The following is a 20,681-nucleotide window of genomic DNA, read 5'->3' as shown; positions in this document are numbered from 1 at the left end:
TTACGCCACTGAACACTGTCATTTTATCTCTTTAAAGAATACATAATTCACCTAAACATATAGTTCCTACTTTAGGATATTTAAAAAAATAAAAAATTGATCTATTTTGGGCACTGAAGAACAACACCATGGGATTGTCTTCTCTTGATTAAAATTACTGCACAATCAAGACATGCCATTTTCTTTCTATCAAACAGTTATTTTAAAATGCCTTTCAGTCAGAGGATTTATAGCCATCTGTATGAGAATTTTATTTTTATTTTGACACCATTTTGTAATTTCTTAAAAAGATCTTGAAAAATACATCTATAATCCATGTTTATTAGTTATCGAAAGTCCTGTTACTTTTAAAGGATTATGAAGATGATTTTGATGATGATGAAGACAAAAGTGGTGAAGAGAGAGATGCAGAAGACAACTTAAGAGAGATTCCATTTTCCAGAATATCAGAAATTGAAGAAATTCAAAGAGCAATTAGTGCAGAAAATGATAGAATTTGTACTTCACTGCCAAAGAAAATTGAAAATGAAAAAAAGGAACCAATCATGGGTATGTGACTAGATACCAGTCTTTTTTTATTAAAGGTATGAATAACACGTACAACTTATGAGTGAACAGGCTACTTTCTCTAGAAGTCTGCCTAGAGGCAGAAATCTGGTCCTCTGGATGAGTCACTCTAGGTTTGTTGGTAAGTACTGTAACTTTCATATTGCTAAAGAATGATTCAGAGGCATTACTAATCATTTAAAATGTGAAGTATAAAAATTTACAGACTGACATTTAATATATCTTATTTTGGGTAAGAGGAGGATATGAGAGTCTGAATTTTGAAAACTGGAGGAGTGCTAGAACAGTTTGGGGCTTCCAGTGACATTAATTAGCCTTTTTCTTTTAAGCAAAGGTGAAGCCACTGCTCTGGATGGGAAAGCGAGACAAATACAGATACTACTTAAATATATAGTTCTATATCACTTTTAAAATGCAGGTTTTTTCTGAAATGTGACTATGGAATTGTTGTCTTGTATTCAGTTGATCTGATACCTGTGAGTGCCAGGTCTACTTATTTAACTATCTACAGCTGTGGTTCCCCTTAGCACTCTCCACTCAAGTGAACAGCAGTATAGAATCATTGTGCAAAAGAATCTTAAACAGCTTTTTATTCTAGTTCATATAAAGTTAGTATAGTCACAGAATATACAGAATACAGAATTAGATTTTTCAGTTCTGAATTGTAGCACTTTATTGTAAATTGCACAACACTCTTTTTGATGAAGTTTTGATCTTGTTTGGTTAAAATGGTTGTTGATCATTTTGGTAATGACTTTTAGAAGTTTGAAAGCATTTTACAAGTATTATCTAAAAAGGCAGTCGTCTTCTGTTGGAAGTGAAACACCACTGGTCCTGACTGGAAGTTGGATATTAAGGTCAATTAGCTACCACCTAGCCAGGAAAGGGAGTAAAATCGACATGACATCAGATGCTGTAGTTGCCCCATTAACTATGGCTTTTAAAGCAACAGTTTTCAATGTTTTGCTTATTCAACTAAGGGCATCAGTTAAGCTTGTGTTGATGAGGTTCTCCACCTCAATGGCTGTAGTGATGGATTCTTATTTAGAAGTGTAGCATGCACATGGTATAGTCTGCGTGAATTTGATATGATTTTTGGAATTGGTCATAGAGCATTTTACTGTACACAGGGGAACAAGGGACCTGCTAATGGCAGGAGAAAGAAAAAGGTACTTTCTGCATTATAGTCTTCTAAAATAAAAATTACAATGGTCAGTCATTTTAAGTTGATCGGTAAAGGACCATAATAAGGGAAAAATGCTGGCCTATTACTGAAGTTAAGAAGCTTATTGTACTGATAACTGTGCTAGAGCACATTGTGTAATGTGCAAACTAGTAACTTTTAGTAGCTGCGCCGTAATAAATCTGTTGCTTTTTAGACTTACTGCTTTACATTTTAATGCACTGTAAAGTGTGAATTATAACACTAACAATGTTTTATAATATCACAGAAAGGCAATACCCTTCTGTCAGAAACTCTTTTTGTGGAATATTCATGGATTTTCAAATGGCAAACCAACGACAGAGTAGCCGAAGTATGGCTAGTAAGCAGAAGTAAGTGTATTTTAAATGATCCACACAAAATGGCAACTCACTGTGAGATGTAATTTTTTTCATTATATTTGAAATATGTGAAGTTTATAAACTTCAGGCTTTTAGAGTCAAATATTATTTTGTAAGCTAACAGTAATTAGTTCTTAAGTAAGTAATTTACAGGCTTTGCTACATGTCATTTATAACAGAAATTTATCTACATATCAGTTTATGGGTATAATTTTATTACAGAATGAGTTGCCAGGATTGTCATTTCGTTGTACGATTCTTCAGTCACTTAATTAGATATTGACTTGCAGTACTAAAGAGCAAGCCTTTTATCTGCTCTTAGGGCTCTGCAGAACTGTAATTTCTTGAAATAATCAAGACTCTATGGTACACAGTGTTGCCAAAATAGCATGTTCGCTTTCAGGGATAACAGCAGTTGGTGTAAAAACATGTTATTACTCATCTAAAATGGATCTAGATTTGAGACATATAAGACGGCTCTGTATTAAAGAAACAAATTGAAGCCCAGTTCTTGTGGAACTTGAAGCGCTGTATATATCTCCAATTTTCTGTTACAGCAATTGGACACATAAAGCAAGAATATTAAATTTTATTGATAACACTAGATTCCACTGCTTTGTGGCTGCACATCAGTGGCTAATCTTCACATAAGGGAGATTTTATTGTCTAGGCTGTCTAACTCACCTTACCTAAATTTACATGCCCAAATTTTACATGAGTTCATTGTCTAGGCTTCCTCTCTAGACAGTGGAGACAAATTAGGAAATTCAGGAAGGCATCTTTGTGAAGATTTGCCTTCTGAAATGTTTGTCAGCCTCTACTGATTATGTACTATGACTGATTATGACTATGTACATAACTTTGTGTACATGCTAGCAACATATATAGCCTGTGAAGATAATTAGCATTTTCATGGAAAGAGAAAGGGTTTGTGGAATTTCATGCTGTGATAATACATTGTTACCATTAAATAGACTGAAAGCATCCCATAAATGAGCTGTGACACTTTGGATTTGTGTGTATTAATACGAGGCTTATTAGTTTATTTTGAGGATTTGTCTGCATGTATCGTTAAGATTCATAACTAGGAAGCAACTTTGATACGTTTGAATTAGAGCTCAGCCATCTGTGCCCAGTGTTTGTGAAGAGGTGATGTATTAGGAAGTGGAAGTAGAAGTAAAAATAAAATGCGGGTAAGAAAATGCAATAGATGTCATCAAGTAGCAAAAAGGAGATGTGAAAATTGTCCTTACACATAAAGAAAAATCCAGCCTAAAATATTGGAGGAGAGATTCCGGCTAATGTTGCTCTAGTCGTTTCCCTTTTCAAAGACTATCTTACTGAGAAGAAACTGCAACTAGAATATGCATCTGTAAGACTGTTTAGATACAGATCTGCTACAGACCCATAATTGTATCTGGGTTGTATTTATATTAAGTATACAAAAAAAACCCTGAAAGTGCAAGAGAGAGAAAGGGAGACTACAAAAATTTTCTCATTGTCAAGGAATCTGTACTATAGCAAGAGCATGGAATTAATTTGTAAACAGACATCTGTATGTAATTCAAGCAGTTAACTCTTAAAATATCTTAACAGTTTTATGACATTTAATAGATAGATAGTTATGTGAATTGTGGCAAAGATTGACTGTCTTTTCATTATCCACACATCCATACAAGTGGAGTGGTAGGAATCTCTTTGTAGTTGATGATAATAAGTAATATCACACAAATGTTTTAATATCACACAAATGTTTTTTACTTGTCAGAGTAAGGTACAGTATATGAAGGTAGACTTGTTTTCCAATTAAGAATAAAAATACAGTTTTATTTGTGAGCAAAGATAAAAAAAGTAAGAATTGAGGTAGGCAGCAAGTAAAAGGATTGAGGGAAGCTGGATAGGGCAGTTAAGGGTTTTCGTTATCATTCCAGCAAGGGAATTTAGGAAGATAGAAAGATTTGGCATTTCATAGGACAAAGAGATTCGGGTATCTCAAATACTGTACACTGTGCTAATCTTATTCAAAACAAAAAATACAAGCGGAAAAATACATAGTCTACCTCAATCTCAAGTACTCATTTTCATACAATTTAGATCAAGTCCAATAGTCCAGTAACTGATGGGTTTTGGAGGCCTACTTTTGGGGCAAGACATCAGTATTCATGTCCACAGGTTATGAATCAGCAAGAAATTAATTTCATATATATATTTAAAATATATTTTAGGACTGCTGCTATTGTTATTTGTTTCCCTAGTGATGTAAAGAGGCACAAATTCAGGCAGTCTGTTACCAATGGAGGTGATTCAAAATACATTTGCATAAGTCTAACAAAACCAGGACATTATAGGTGATCTTTATAAAGCTTGTACACATGTAGGTGATGTAAGTTAATAAAATGAGTTTAGGAGAATTAGCCACCATCCTAACTATAGGAAGAAAAAGACATTCACCTGTTACCTCACAGAACAGCTTTTGAATAATTAGGCAAGATGGTCATGCTAGGCTTTGATGTTTGGGTTTAATAATAAACCACATAAGTTTGCCATTTATACTCAGTATTGGATTTTCAAATGTGATAATTGTCTCAGCATAACATTAAATGAGAACTCATAACAATATTATATGTGTTTCTATTGACATATATTTTTATCTGCCAATTAATTTTGGTACAGCTTTAATTCACATAGGTCAATGGATTGTTAGATCTCTGGAACTGTACAAAATCAGGTTGTTTTTCTTTTGGAATACCAAATACTTGGTCTTGACCATTTTTGTGTTTCTCTCTTGTAATTCATTCCAAAGAAAACGGAGTTCAGAACTTCTCCCACTAATTGATCTGGACTTCTCAGTTAGTTTTTCTTTATTGGATTTGCCTCCGGTAAATGAGTACGACATGTATATCAGGAATTTTGGTAAAATGAACACTAAGCAGGTGGGTAACAAATATGTAGTAATACTTAAATCCTGAAAGTGCTGATTCTTGTTCTGGAAAATAATTTTCTTTACAAAAGAATGTTACTAAAGCTAATAGGACAGTAAAGTAATAAATTAATAATTTTCATCTCCAAACCTTAATTACCATAAAGCAATGATATCAAAACTTTTGGCCAGACAGGCCATTTCCTTTCTGTGTTAGAAGAGGACTCTCTCATGTTCCTTCCCTGTTTTCTAAAGGACTTTCTGTATGTCTGTGGCTCACTGTCCCAAGTATGCTGGGTTTAGTGTTTACGCATCATGTAAGACATTCTGTATTTTTGCAGTAGGTCTAGCACTTTTGTGTGAAATGTGGTAAAATGTGCATGCACAAAATAGTGACATTGTGTCAGTATGTTTAGATCTGAATTTACAAACAGAAGAGGTTGGGCGCATCAGATTTAAAATCACTGTGTAAGTTCTATTCAGTTACGTGCTGTCATTCTTAGCTGTGCCACCCATATATTGATCACTTTAGCTCTCTACTTTAGGCATATGTTCAGTGTAACGAGGACAATCTGGAGAGAGACATTCAGACTGAGGAAGTTGAGGCATTGGAGAAATGGACACAGCATCCAGGAGAAAGTGCCCTTGTATCTGGAGGTGAAGAACATTTTAATCGTATTCATTTATGGATGTATGCATGTAAACTTTCTCTTTTGTACCCATTAATTGTCAGAATTTGTAATGTGGCAGGCTACATCTATAGCAAACTGCTGTAGGCACTCTGAATCCCCTTGTGGAGGGGGTGGAGTTTAAGTGGCAGAAAATAGTTTCTTCCTTCTGGATTGCCATTTCGGTTGGCAGCAGGTATGATTCCCCAACAGATCTTGTTGTTCACTGCTGTTATTTCTGCTGAAGAGAAGTTGATTCCTGCCACTCTCCTCTTGCTTAAAAATTACATTGTTCTTATGTTTTTCTTAATTGATTTCCTTTTGAAGCTTCAAGTTTGGTTTTGGTTTTTTCTTAGGTCCCATAAACAGCCAGAATGTGTCAATGAATGGAGCTCTAACACCTAAAATTGATTCACAAAAATTAGCAAATTTCCTCCGGTGTGCTTGCCAGGTATACTTCTGTACTTATTATCCCTTAAGAGTTGTATGCATAAGTATACAGTGTGATAGATCACTTACAGTACTTGTTCTGACTAATTTAAATAAATTACTTAAATAATACTCATTATCAGTGAGATTCATCTCTCTGCAAAGGAACAGAACCACAGCTCTGCAACTTTCATGTCTGTAAAGCTGTATTTGCAAAGATATAAAATTAACAAGAGAGTTGATAAAGGTTTATTAAATTAATCCCCATACTTTAGAAAGCTACAAATAGCAAAGCTGAAAGATAAGACAACCCTTTTATTTCTATAAATGTAATTATGTTTGAAAGGTGATTGCTGTTTTGCTAGAGGAAGATCAAGTTGCAGCACAACCCAGGTGGAAACTAAGATCTCGACAAACCAGTCTGTCTATTAGTGATAGCTGTTTCCAGTTAAATACTAACCAGCCATTCCTCCATGGTAAGGGACCTTTATTCTACACCTTTTAGTATACAGTGTGAACTCTTCTTCCTTATGCAAAATACCATGCTCTTTGTCATGACTGAAGTGCAAACAGCACATGTCAGGATATATGGATGATGTAAAGCCCACTTTTCTTTTAATTATGCTAATCTTGCTGTAACTCTGTGCAGATTGGTTTCACATAGGGAACATCAGAGCATCCTAGCTGCTCTTAAACCAGAAATATAGCCAGCAAGTAGCATGATATAGGGGTGCTCTGGATGTAATTTCTTGCCCCTGTTGTTGAAGGAGCATCTCAAGGGGTGTAATTTCATTTAGGCTTTTTATGCTGACAGTAGGGCCCAAGTTGCAAATAAAGCAAGGTTATTGAACAGGGAGAATATAGCCTGGTATATTTGAACTGCAGTTATATCTTCCCCATATAAACAGTAGATGTTCAGATGAAAAGAAAAATGAAAAATAAAGCATCTGTAATTGTGTTTGGAAGACCTATTATAACAGAAAACCATACATATTCTAATATGAACACATGAGATGAATGAGAAAAAGCCTGGCCTGTGCTGTTTCCTGTTTGAGACTTAGCTTAATTTTCAGTATGCATACTGATGTCAGATCAGATTGACTTGCTTATGCCCAGAATAATTATTCTATTAACTTCCTGGCTCTATTCCTTTTTGCTTCTACTTCTAATTTTTTACATTCCTTCTCTAGTCCCGCCTTTTTTCTTGTATAGCATCAAAAGCAACCCACTGTTAATAGAAATATTCTTCATAATTACGCCTTAGCTTCTTTGGTTGTTGCTATAGCAGCTAAATATGCTTTTTCATCTGCAGTGAGTTTACTTTTTTATTTATTGCTTTTTTTCTTGATTTTTTTTTTTTTTTTTTTATGGTTTAGACCGAAAAATATCCTGCCTATACGTCTCTCAAGTTCAGAGGCAGACACTACTTTCTGTTCATGGATTACCTGAAAAGGCAGGTGTTGCTTTACTGAACAGAAAGAGCATCATATGCGTTTGGAACATCTGGCAGCCCTCCAGTCCTCAGAAAGTTTTAATATGTGACTCAGAGGTATGTTTTAATAACATTGTGTATTTGCCCATTGAATAGAAGGCTTTATTACGTGCATTTTGTTTTCTTGTCTTGCTGCAAGATATGTCATTGTTCAAGAAACACATTTGAGCCTAGTGAGCAAAACACTATTCTCACTCCATTTTGTGCTCTAATACTAGAATGTAGTGATGGTCATGGTGGTTTGGTTTGTTGGTTTTTTTGTTTTGTTTTGTTTTAATTTTTACTCCATTTCATGGTTGAAGAGTGAACGATGTGAAACAGCTGGTTCAGATGTTGTCAGGACTTCTCCCTAACCATCACTATCGTACAGTTTAATCACCTCCTTCAGCTTTGTGGCAGTAGGTGCAGATTACACAATTGTCTTGAAAAGGGGAAGCCTACTGAAAGTCTTGTATCCTACTTCCCTTTTCAATAAATTGTCCTTCTGCTGAAAACACTTGTAATCTGTCTTTTCTGGATTTGCATGCTTATCAAATCACTGGCCTATATCATAATATCAACATGCATATTTTTACTGCTTAACAGGTGATATGTTGCTGCTTTAGTCCCAATAAAACAACATTAGTTTTTGCTGGAACAATAGATGGTTCATTGTTGGTGTGGGATCTTCGAGAAGACTCAAGAATGCACCCTCATATGGTGATCAGTGAAACTGACTGGACATTTAGAGTTCCAACATTTTCCACTGGTTAGTATCTATGCATTCTGGTTAGTCATTTTGTGGGCAGTGAAACAATTCCACTACTAGTTTTTCTAAGAACACATTTTCTCAGTAGCCTAGTTTAGCCAGTTCAGAGATTATATTTAGTCTAGTAAAAACTGCCAATCAGTAATAGCTGTAAAGAAATGTAAGCCAGCTCAATATGCATCAGGCTGTGAGAATAGAGGTGGACCAGATGTGGAACCTAAGGGGCATTGTAACATTAAAATGGACTACTGAACTACTATCTCATCTGAAGTCATGAGCTTAGTCAATTTTCATCATTATGTCCCTTAATATAACCTACATTTCTTTTTTTATCTACATCTAAACACGCATATTAAGATGTATTTTAAAAAAAAATGAAAGTAGTTTAAGACTGTAAAACACAGTTTTTCAAATGTCATTTAAAGGTCGCAATCTGTACAAATTGTCACCTAAGTCTTGATGTTTCTATAAGGTTGCATGCAAGATACATACCCAAGTGTATACATGCATAACCTCTGTTAGAATCAGTGCAGTGCTACTCTGGCGCAGCTAGAGAGCTATTCATCTCATCCTAATGTAGATATCTGTATATGGTTAGCTGGTTTGATTGTATTGATTAGATTTAGTTCACTTACAGATACTATACAGCTGTCATATGTAGATACCATTTTAAGTGTCTTAATCTTTGGTCTGAATCTCACCCTTACGCATTTCTAAAATTCCACTTATGTAACTTTATCACTTCTGAATTCTATCTAGATACACTAAAAGTTGAGTCAGGATTGTGGTTTTTTTATTGCCAAATTATCAATTATTGTAGCAATGTAAGATCTAGGAATTTCATATTTTCATTACATATACAACTGTCTTTTTTTGATACTATTGGTTCAGCATATATGGGGATCACATCATTGGAAACAAGTGTGTGAATGCTGAGTGTCAGAGGTGATCTATATAATGGAGTAAGTTGAATTCTAACTTCTATAGTCAGCAGTCAAATTACTTTTAGTCTTTTGTTGAAGAGATTCTGAAGCTGTGACTAAACTTTGGGGCCCAAAAGCTCTCTGGTTCAATTACTCTAGAAATGTATCAATTGCATGTTGGAGAAAACCTGGACATGCATTTTTCTGTCATCCAGCTTGTCACATGAGCAAAATCTCTAGCACTGGGGCCAGTTGAGAGCTATAGCATGCTCTTTCCAGGTTCTTAATGGCAGAGAACCACAGCTACAGCCTAAATTAGTCTTGCATACGTATTGGGAAGCCAGAAGAAAGTTTACTTTTCAACAGTGGTTGTGGGTGACTGCCTTTCATCCTTCAACATTTTCTTGTCATTGCATTTCCCTTTTTTTCTACACTTCTGATCCCTTAGTATATGATCAAAATAACATAGGCTTTTGTAAATTTTCTTATAATCCATGGATGACAAATTCAAAAGTTACAGAAGTTTATTTAGGGCATATAACTGACATACTAGAAGACACAATCCAAAGTACTTCACTCTGCATTTGAATTAGTGTATGGGATCCTTACAGTTTTGTGATTCTGATGGAAATAAATGGGTCTTTATGCCTATTACCAATGTTTGTCATTGCAAATTTAAATAGAGAGCAAGTCATTAATCTTACTGAAGTTTTCAATGTATATAGTTGTATGTTGAGAGATTGGGAATGAAGCGTACTTACCAGCAGTTTGACCCTTGATTTGTCTCAATCTTAATTATAAATTGGTGCCATTTTTCTTGGCATTCTATTGTACCCTAGAGTAAAAAATAACACATAGCAATATTTTTAATAATTTTATTATTGCAAAATAAGTCCTTCTGTACGTATTTTTCCTATTTTTTGTGTGCAGGCAGGTGCTACCGTTTAACTTGCACTGAGTTATTATTATTTTTCTAAAAAAACCACCACACATGCACAGAGTCGTCTTGTTCACAAATGTATCTAATTGCAGTAGCTATGTTACAGTAAATATTAGTTGGTTGTTGATAGACCTTTAATTTTGTTTAGTAGATCAAAGATGCTTGGTCTTGTGTTGCACAATGCGCTGGTAGTCAAATGTATGTATGCAGTTTCACGTAGTTGCTTATATAAGCATTTTTTAATGCTGTATACTTAGGAAGCTTTATGCCTTTAGTCTTAAATGAGATTAAGTTCAGTGCACAGAGCAAGTCAAGAAATCAAGAGTATCTGACAAAGAATGCATATTGAAATTGCTCTAAATATACATTTATTTTAACATGTTATTAAAGGTTATATACATGTTTTCTTGTGGTGAATTGTTTGTTTCAGCCAGCATAGTTACTTTCTATTAAATAATATTCTGTAGGAGTAATTTTTCTTCAATTTTGTCTTTTCTGTAGTAAGCAGTGATTTATTTCTACCTCTATTATTTATGGAGCTTGAAATTAACATAATTCTTTTAGTGATAACCCTGAAACGGCAGATTTTAATGAAATGTCTGGTATAGTGGCATAAATGGCGCAGCAGACATTGGGAAAATGAGAAGTAAATACAAATGGTGAAACATTGATTTATCTAGTAGTATTTTGTTAATTTAGGAAAAAGTTTGCAGTATTGTATTTGAAACTTTTACAAAGTAGTTCTTTATGAAGTTATTATTAGCCATTCTTTCTTTTTAATCATCATTCTTCCATAAACTGAAAAGTGATTAGTTTTTTGTTGTTGTTTGTGTTGAAAATAATATAGTGTTTACTTTTCATTATCCTTAATTATAGATGGTGTTCTAAACTCGGTAAACCACACATCTCCTATACTAGCAGTGGAACCTGTCTCAACCTCTCTCTACGCTGATCAGAATTATGGGTTCTCAAGCCTCTCTTATCAGGAGGGTATGTAAGCTGCTCTTCAAAGCATCAGTATGTCTGAGTCTTTCTTTAGGTATCTAGTGAAACAAATATGTCATAGCCAAAATCCAGTTTATTATTCTATTCTGCCTTTTAAGTTGTCTGCAGTATCAGTTGCATACAACATTCATGTTTATTTTCTGATCTCATTTTTATGTAATGTTCATTCAGTGCAGTTTCACATCAGATGTGGGTGCGTGCTTGTTATGATGTCTGTTTTCAAGGCAATATTTTGTTCTTCCGTGATAAAACAAGTTATCACTCAAAAACTGCCTTTAGAGAAGTCTTAGCATTCCTATAATGTCCAAAAAACCTTTATCAAAGAAGTGGAGCTACTTGCTTATATCTGAAAGCACTTAAAATATGTGACTGTACTTGGTGGTTCTTCTTCTGCCTGTTGCCTAATTTTTTTATGACCAACTTTTGCAAAGAAACTTTAATGCTCATGCCCCAAATTCTCAGACAGTGTCCTAGAGGAGACATTATTACTTTCATTGCAGATTTTCACCTTGAAATCCATAGTAGTCCAAAGAAATGTGCTACATATTGCAGGTTTTACAAGATTTCATCTATTGTACTTTGTGTTCTGTTCCAAAGTCCATGCAGAATCCAGACATTTTAAAAGATGCAGACAGAGAACAGCTGCCTGTCTGGTAGAACAAACTGAACATACTAGTTTCATGCTTTTTTCTTCTTTGGTAGAATTAGGGCACTTTCCCTTTTTGTGCAGCTGAGAGGATCATAAAAGTTTCAGAGAATGTATTAACCTGGAAATGTTTCAAATCCTTTGATATTGTTCAGGATGAAGGTCAGTGTATGAATATAAATTGTTACTATTCCTTCCATAGAAATGTCAGGCCCTCCATTTCAGATAGCTTCAATGGATGAAAATGGAATCCTCAATATGTGGGTGAGTGATGTATGTATGAAAAGAGAGAGTGTCATGCGTTAGAATAATAAAATGCTTCTTCAAATATAGCAACCCAAATCCAGGATTTCTGTTGAGAATTTCCTCCCTGAAAAATACAGCAACACTAGCCGTTCTGTTGGAATTCTCCTCGAAATTTTTGACCTGACTCCCTAATGCCATGATGCAAAACTATTAACAGGTATATGAATTCATGAAAACAGGCAGTCAGTAGTTCTGCTTCACAGGAATATGTTCACATATTTCTATTAATTGAATAATAGATGTCGGTCCTCTTTCACCCACCTACTTTATTTTATTTGAATCACAGTGGTGTCAGAGACTGTACTGAGAAATGTGAGAAATGACATTCATAATTTATATAGAACAAATGTTCACGAGGCAAAATGTGAAAATCTGCGGATAAGATTACCCTGCCTAAAATATGACAGGCAGGTAAGCACCAGGTCTGTTGCCCTTAATTACTGTTCTGACAACTCTTCTTCCTATTGGATGTTTTCAGTCTTTTTCTGACGCAGCTTTGGCTCTGCTGCTGAACCTGTTGTTTGCATCTGAATTGATCTTGCTTGAGGAACTGAATGGCTCAGTGAATAATAAGGGGATAAAAGTATTTCCCTTCTGTATCACTAGTTAAGTCCCTTAAAGCTCTAAGTAACTTTAGTAGCAACAGATTCAGGCCAAATGATCTACCCTTTCTATTTCATGAACAGTGAAAAGCACAGGAAATGTGTTATAATTTCTTATTTGGGGGGTTAGGGTGTTTTTGTTGTGACCAACCAAACCAACAAGATGCCAACTAGCGATGAAGTGTAGAATGTAACTTCCCATGTTCTGCTTTCCGGCAGGGAACGTCCAGCAGGCATGTGAAGCTATTTTTAGCATTGTAGGCATTGACAGCGGATAGGGGAATCTACCTGTAATCCTTGTAATGTTAGACCTACTTATCTAAACGTTCCTTTAGAGTTATGTCATACATTATTACAACTAGTCTGGTAAATATTTATTGCTTATTAATGTTAAATATTGACTTTTCAGGTAGTTGTCGAATTACAAAAAGTGGATTTAGCTGGTTCACAAACTGATTTAGGTGAGTACTGTACATTAGAGGTAGAATAAAGTGCTTGAGTTTTGAGATTATGAAGTTAGAAGAGAGAGGAAGACTCAGTGATGACAAAAAATTGTTTAGAAGAAAGCAAAATCACTGAGGAAAAGATTCATTCTGAATAGGACAAATATCTGATATTTGAGGGTATTGGTTAGGTATCATGAGAGTTATTTTCACTGCTATCTGAAACTCATCTGCTAATTCTGTATTGGCAATTGCCACCAGACAACCACATTTCTTATAATGTCAAAGCAGATTTCTGTGTTCTCAACAGCTTTTTTTCCCCAAAGAATATGAGATTTTATGTCCTTCTTGGACCTCCTGTTCTTTCTTTAGTTTTAACCAAATCTGTTACAATGCTTTTGTTGTTGTCCATATCTCCATTTTGCTAATTGTCCTGAAATTTCTTTTTTGGGTATGATACTTAATTTAGCGTGAGAAAAAAGTTTCCATGAAAAAAGTAAAGAACAAAGTCCATTCAGCCCTTTTTGAGTTATGTGAACGAAGAAAATTAAATTTTTTGTTCTTTGAATAAATTTACACACTTAACCTAACTGGAAAAGGCTGTGATTAAAATCCTGATACATTTTAAAATACATATATAAACAATGAAGTAAAGCTAACAAACTAAAATTTTTGATCAGTTTTCTAATTTATAAGCTCGTGTACAATGTCTGGCTATATTAAGCTGCTAAAGCTGGGTATTATGTCTCTGGAGAGGTATGTTCTTAAGCTACGGTTGTGTGTTGACACAGTTTTACTGCCACCAGCATTCATGTTTTTTCCTCTTCAAAAAGTTCTTGTGTTTGAAGGATTTGAATTATTTATGTTATTCTCTAATAATAAGTAACATAGACCAACTTTATGGAAGCATTATTAGAGTCTCTCATTACTATAATTCATTGTCAAAAATCTAAGTGTCATAAGTGTGCATTTTCACAATTGTTAGAATTGGGTTTTATAGAGTGATATTACAGGATGTTATATGCATACTGTAAAACTAAAACAAACATATAATCATGTTTCCCTCTGTCCTCTTTCTTTGATTTCTGTCAAAGATTACAACTCTTCAGATTTGAATTCTGAAGTAAATAGTCCTAAATGATGTAAGATTCTTACACATCAAAAGCTATACCTACAATAAACAATTTAATTATGAACTATCCTTTTACTTATTAGCTGAGGTTTTAATTTGATGATAGCACTTATTTAATGCAAAGTGCTTAAATCAGTTTAAATAATTATTTTATATAATTTTAGGTTTAATTCCTGGAGGGAAAGTGAAGTTAGTACATAGCTCTACTATGGAATTGAATAACAGGTAAGAAAACAGGGGCATTTAGATTTTGTATGTGTATCTCAAAGCTAGTTTTTCCTATACTTTATTAATTTGCTGTTATAGAAGATATATTTAATATTTTTATATATATATTATATTATATATATTTATAAAAATATATATTTTTATCATTTGTAGTTTGGGGTTGTCTTTAATATACACTTCTTCCTAGAGCTAGTCATAGACATTTTAGATCAAGAGTTTCTGTATGTACTTGCATAGCTTTAGGAGACAACTTCCTGTATTTATGTCATCTTTTACCATTATGTTTTTCCTAGCCTTTTTCCAAAGGATGTGTGCCAGAGAATGCCCCAGACACTGAGTATTAAATTTCTGTCTTCTAATCCTAATCGTTTCATTGTTGGAACAAACATCGTGAGTAATGTGCTGAAATTCATCTCATTGTTATTTTTTGTTTTGCAAGCTGCCTCATTTACTTGGAATTTTACCAGTAGACTGTATATAAAATTTATAATGAGACCATTATTAAAATTTGTAGGTATTATGGATCTTTTAAGGTAGCAGCTCTGTGAATTATTTAACTTTGTCTTGTAATACTGAGAATGCAAATTTTGTTTTGTATTGTTTAATTAATTTTCTTTATATTGTTCATAGGGGCTGGTAGGCCACGGTACAAGACATGATTTAAAAGTTTTTCCAAGGCTATTCAGACCCCGGGAGAGTGGGCTGAGATCAATAAGCATCAATGCAATTGATTTCTTCCCTTTTGGAAAGCCACTATTTTTGGTATGAAAACATTTTAACATAATACAAGTTTCATTTTTTAATTATTTGCTGAGGGAGGATTTCTCATTTGACGTATTTAACTAGACGTGATAGTTGATTTACCTCACTAATTCCAATCTGCCATGAAGGGTGACAACAAATCTTGTGTCCTGGTGTTCGAACTTTGCTTATGTAAAAGGTGGACCATCTGGCTCACAGACAGAAATGGCAATCTCACTTCAGCCTTGTAACTTATTCTTTGTTTCTACTGAAATTCAGCACTGCAAGCAGATCTTCTGCTGTTAATGAAGCCTTAGCTGTTTCTCACTTTTATCACACATCCCTAAGTGACATAATCATTTTGGAGACAAAATAATCTGTATTGCTGTGAAATTAAGGTCTGTGAGGCAGCTGTGGGCATTCCCTGCTTTCCTTTCCACTCCACATCAGGTGTACCCTTGGGGTGTGCCTGGCAGTGTACCTTGTGACGGTCAGGTGTGTTCAAATCTGCCCTCAGCAGTTCATATTGTCACACCCACTGTTTTTATTTGTCTCCCTTGCGAAATTTTTTTCAATGCAAATTGAATCTAACTTTGGTAGGATTTTCCATCTGCTTATCTTTGCGTATATTTGTACTTGATCCTCTGTTAAAAATGCTTTCTTTCTAAATTTGCCATGATTTACATGACTTCATTGGGATTGCCCAAGGTGTAAAATGAATTTGTTTGGCTACAGTGTACATACTTTGTGTCACCTCTGTGCAGTCAGAACTTTCTTTTACCAGTCTGGATGTTCTTACCTTTTTCCCAAATGCATTTGTTTAGGGTGATACTGACTTCTACAAGTTTATATCTGCAGAGTCCTTTTAAATGTAAGCACAATTTGCAGAGTCGCTGTAAAAAGTCATCATAATTTGAAAATTCTAGGAAGTCTTCCTGATGTAGAGGTGGCCCAGCGAAGCAAGAATAAGTTATTTTCCGTTTTCATAGAATAGTTTCTTTTGTACCTGGATTAGAGCAAACTTGTAAATGTTATACTAGGCAAGACAAATGTTATAAGAAAATACCTGGAAGCAGTAATATCTGCCCGTCTTTGGATTTAGTGGTTCATTATGAATCAGTTTAATATCATTATATTGTTAAGCACAGCCTGTCCTACTGAAAGTTATTCTTGGTTTTACAGGTTACATGTGTCATTAAGTAGCCATCTGACCTTGCCCCAATTCAGACTACTGTCAAGTTGCACTGGATCATAGTATTAGTGAAGTTGATAGTTTGAGAACTTTTGTTAAAATAGGAAATTAGGACTTCAACCCAGGATTAGTGGAATAGATTACTCTAGTATGCTCAGTACAGAGTTACTGCTTTTGAACTCAAAATTGTATTAGAAGTTGAAATCCAGATAGTCCATAGAGTGACATATGAGAGAGATGTGCCACTTGAGTTAGATAACTGATTTTATTTATATGCTTTATAGTCTCAAGAATTGAATTGCAGTTTTTATCTTGCTTAGTTTGTTTTGTTCCCAGGAATTATTTTCTTTTTGACTATGATACAGGCTGGCTGTTCAGATGGAAGTATTAGATTACACCAAATGACGACAGAGTATCCCCTCATGCAGTGGAATGACAGCACAAATGGCCAGCCAATTATTGCCCTGCAGTGGGCTTTAACAAGACCCTCTGTGTTTTTTGTCCTGGATGCATCATCTAATATTTACATTTGGGACCTTCTGGAAAATGATCTGTTTCCTGTGGCAAAGCAGACTATTCCATCAGAGAAGTAAGTACATTACATTAATCTCTTTTTAGCAAAATATTAATATTATTATCATCTACATTTTGATTAGAGTTTGGATGGGTTTTTTGCTTGACATAAGATGTTCATTAGAATTTGCTTTTCTAACTGTATTTGTTAAACTGTTGGAGGTGTTGAAAGAGACTATAGCAAGCTATATTTTAGTTTATCCTTATTTACTTATTATTTTATATAGTCTGATAAAGGAGAAATAATGTTAGTATAAATCAAAATCAGGTGTAGTGTTATCAGTTGGGACAGATGTCTGTACATGGAGCAGTTGCTGTTCATAAGAAGAGAAAAATTTTGTTCCCACTAAAATCACTGGACTGTTTAAATTCAAAGAAAGTTTTGCTGGATCAGGATCAACCCCTAAAATAGGCAAAATGTTGGACAACATTTTAAAATCCCTATATATAATATGGTTACCAATACAAAGAAATACATTGTGTTCATTGTCACAAAGTAAACAAGGATAGTTTTGGCTGGCACGTATTCCCCAAGACTAACATCAGAGTAGTCTCATCATACTGTTCTCTAGTCAGTGTAGAGACCTGGGTATCCTGTGGATTGATGCAGAAAAGCAGTTTAATTTAGCCTTTCTGAATTATAGTCTTAAGGATTCTCTTTCCTCCCTGATGGGAGCCCTACTTGAGAGACTCTGTCTTCCCTAGGCTTAAGTTAGTCTTGGAATATCCCTCTAACTAAAAGTTTTCCTTGTAGCCTTGTAAACTATAGCAAAGTACTGCTAGTTTGGGGAGAAAATAATATAATTTTTAAAGTTGTTACACTGTACTGGAAAAATGCCATAAAACATAGTTCATTTTTACAAGCTTGAAATATTTTTAAGTCATTATTAGAAATTGATGATGGAATCCGTGAACAGGGGAAGAATTGCCTGTTATATTTACATTAAATGATTGCAACTGGTGAAAAGCTAAAGAACGTGCTGGGACTTGACATAGTGAGGAATATTACACTGGTGAGCAGCAAAAAGGAATCATTTAGTTAACTATAAGTAACCTGCTAAAAACACGTTTGAAAACACCTATTTCTATTAATTTTGCCTCAATTAAAAAAAACTCCCCTATTCTTTTTATTTCAGTGTTGTAACTATGGCTCTACTGGGAGAACCAGAAAAAACAAATGGATTGTTAGGCATTGCACTGGCCAAAGAATCTGGACAGATAGACATTCAATATGTAAAGAAGAAGTGGGCATTACGTCAGCCTGAGGAATCTGAAAAACTACATTTGGTTTTATTGCAGTCTTTTTAGAAACAGTACACCTATCTGGGTGTACAAATTATTGCAAAATATTTAGATTATTTTTTACTGCAATTAAAAGATTTGTAATGTGGTTTTGTATTTGTATATAATTTGTATATATTTTAAAGAATATCAATTCAATATTTCAGCTGAAATGATATATTTTATCATAAAAATGACAGAACCAATTTTAGCATTATTGTACTTAAAAAGATGAAGTGTATTTCATTATTGAAAGTACTCTAGATGTACATATTTTTAAAAAAATACTGAAAATATATTCCTATAAATTACACTGCTGTTTCTCATTATTCTGCTCTGAAGTAAATGAAAGCAGTCCTTTGTCTGGTGAGCATAAAGTTGTCCCTCTGTATAAGCAACCCGAATTTATGGAGATTTCTACCTCGGGGCCTTTTACACACTAACACTTGGTAAAACTTTCATATATCTACCTAAAAAAAATGATGCAAACATATCAGAATACAGATTTACATCACATGATATCTTACTTCTGATTTTGACCCTGAAACTTTGCAAAAGGAATACCTGAATAACTACAGTTGTCCTGATTGTACACTACCTGTTTGGATCAAACTATGTAAACAATATGCTTGTGATGTTAACCAAAATTCTAAATCCTTTTGGATTTCCAATGTAAACCAGAAAATAATGAGCTGTTTAATCCTGCAAATAATTTCCAAAGCTCTTGTAGTGAGGAAGTGGATAGCTGTCTATAATACGATACTAATTTTTGTACACTATTGGTAAAGTTTGGACCAAGACTGAGCACTGAGAATGTCTGTAACTTTTGTAGCCTAACAACTTCTGATTTAAATATCATGAGGAAAACCATGATTAAATGAGCACAGATTCGTGGAAAAGAGGACAATTGGAAGACAATGTGTTCAGAATTTAGTGAACATATATTTAAGATATGTACCGTCTCCTTCTACAATGGACTGAAGTAATCTGTAAATTTTAATTAATTCATTGCAAATGTTTTTCTATGTAAATTGCTACATAAATTGAACAAACTCAAAGTGGCCACATGATGGTGCCAAGTCACAGCAGTAAAAAATGAGTGCCTTATATAAACAATATACACCACATCAGGAGTGACTCTGTTGTAGTCCATTGCACGTTCATTTTTCCTCAAAAGCAGCAGCTGCAATCCAGAGAGCCCGATGAACTGTCGGAGAGAGGCATGTTTCAGGGACCATTTTCGCTATCCTGGTTCACTGGTCAACCATAGATTTTTTTTTTTTTTTTTTTTTAATGTGCATATTACTCTCTACATTGTTGGGTTTATATGGTAATAACATACACTACAAGTTAAATTAGAATAGCTTTAGTAATCCAGATAAAAAAGAAACGGCAGGTACCTTTTGAGTAAGGAAGCAGAGCATCACTACTGAGACCCACAGTAAAAAACCAAACCCAAATCTCTCACTCTTTCCTTCTCAGAGACACACACTCTACCACTCCCTCCACCCAATTTAAGATCAAAATTAAGCTTTGAAGTTATAGCAGTCTTCTGAAAGAAAACTCTTTCTTATTATCATTTCATCACTTTCAGGACCTACCATCCTGAATTTTCTTACTGCACCCACTTCTGTACATGGAAACTGTAAGCAAAGGGTTGGTTTGTTTCTGCCTTGTGCTGTGTGCAGTGGTGGTGGGTTTTTTTCCAATATGCAAAAAGGAGAAAATAGTGTCAACCTTCACACAGAAGTACCTGTTGCTACTTTTGAGCTGCTGCTGATAGGTATGCTTGAATTCAAAGATCCAGATATTTTAGGCTAGTTATGCTTGTACTGCCTGGAGAGCTCAGTGTGTCAATTCCTGCACTGGGCCTATGTTTCTTGCCAAAAAGATGAGTTTTCTCTCTTGAACTGCAAACTAATGTAATAATATAAATGTATCCTGTGCTGACAGTTGCTGTTATGAGAACGTGAGGAAAACATGGGTAGAAGTTGCTGCTCTTTTGCGTGTTCTCTCATTGGGTAAATGCAGACCACTCCATGTGATCTTAGCAGTTGGTCGTATTGGTGTAATCATTTTTGAGCATATATGTTATCAGAAAAGTGGGAAGTATTGGTAGGCTGCAATACAAGAAAAGCATTCCATGCATAAGGACTTACAATATTGTTTCAAATAAAATATTTAGTTTTCCATCAGCTACTTCTAATGATCATCAAGTTTATAGTGTTAACATAAGGTATTGGATTTTACACATTTCATAAGAAAGCAACAACATGATTAAT

At 34.5% G+C, this 20,681-nt stretch overlaps 1 protein-coding gene across 4 annotated transcripts in view; it reads left to right on the top strand.

Annotated features, from left to right (window-relative positions):
- The window catches only part of DYNC2I1 (dynein 2 intermediate chain 1), a 35,271-nt gene extending 15,787 nt beyond the window's left edge, over nucleotides 1–19,484 (top strand). For all 4 annotated transcript variants that reach the window (XM_030007554.2, XM_030007553.2, XM_030007555.2 and 1 more), the window contains 16 exons: nucleotides 354–549; nucleotides 2,019–2,121; nucleotides 4,934–5,063; nucleotides 5,596–5,707; nucleotides 6,075–6,169; nucleotides 6,494–6,623; nucleotides 7,524–7,696; nucleotides 8,225–8,387; nucleotides 11,127–11,240; nucleotides 12,104–12,165; nucleotides 13,219–13,270; nucleotides 14,549–14,609; nucleotides 14,906–15,002; nucleotides 15,243–15,374; nucleotides 16,911–17,134; nucleotides 18,255–19,484. In XM_030007554.2, coding sequence (XP_029863414.1) covers nucleotides 354–549; nucleotides 2,019–2,121; nucleotides 4,934–5,063; nucleotides 5,596–5,707; nucleotides 6,075–6,169; nucleotides 6,494–6,623; nucleotides 7,524–7,696; nucleotides 8,225–8,387; nucleotides 11,127–11,240; nucleotides 12,104–12,165; nucleotides 13,219–13,270; nucleotides 14,549–14,609; nucleotides 14,906–15,002; nucleotides 15,243–15,374; nucleotides 16,911–17,134; nucleotides 18,255–18,426 — 2,016 coding nt within the window. In that variant the 3' untranslated portion in view covers nucleotides 18,427–19,484. The remainder of the gene's footprint in view (nucleotides 1–353; nucleotides 550–2,018; nucleotides 2,122–4,933; nucleotides 5,064–5,595; nucleotides 5,708–6,074; nucleotides 6,170–6,493; nucleotides 6,624–7,523; nucleotides 7,697–8,224; nucleotides 8,388–11,126; nucleotides 11,241–12,103; nucleotides 12,166–13,218; nucleotides 13,271–14,548; nucleotides 14,610–14,905; nucleotides 15,003–15,242; nucleotides 15,375–16,910; nucleotides 17,135–18,254) is intronic.
- Nucleotides 19,485–20,681: the final 1,197 nt, after the last annotated feature.

Source organism: Aquila chrysaetos, chromosome 3 (assembly GCF_900496995.4).
Source record: "Aquila chrysaetos chrysaetos chromosome 3, bAquChr1.4, whole genome shotgun sequence".
Lineage (NCBI taxonomy): Eukaryota > Metazoa > Chordata > Aves > Accipitriformes > Accipitridae > Aquila > Aquila chrysaetos.
Note: the sequence above shows the minus strand (reverse complement) of the source record. Positions and strands in the feature narration are given on the sequence as shown.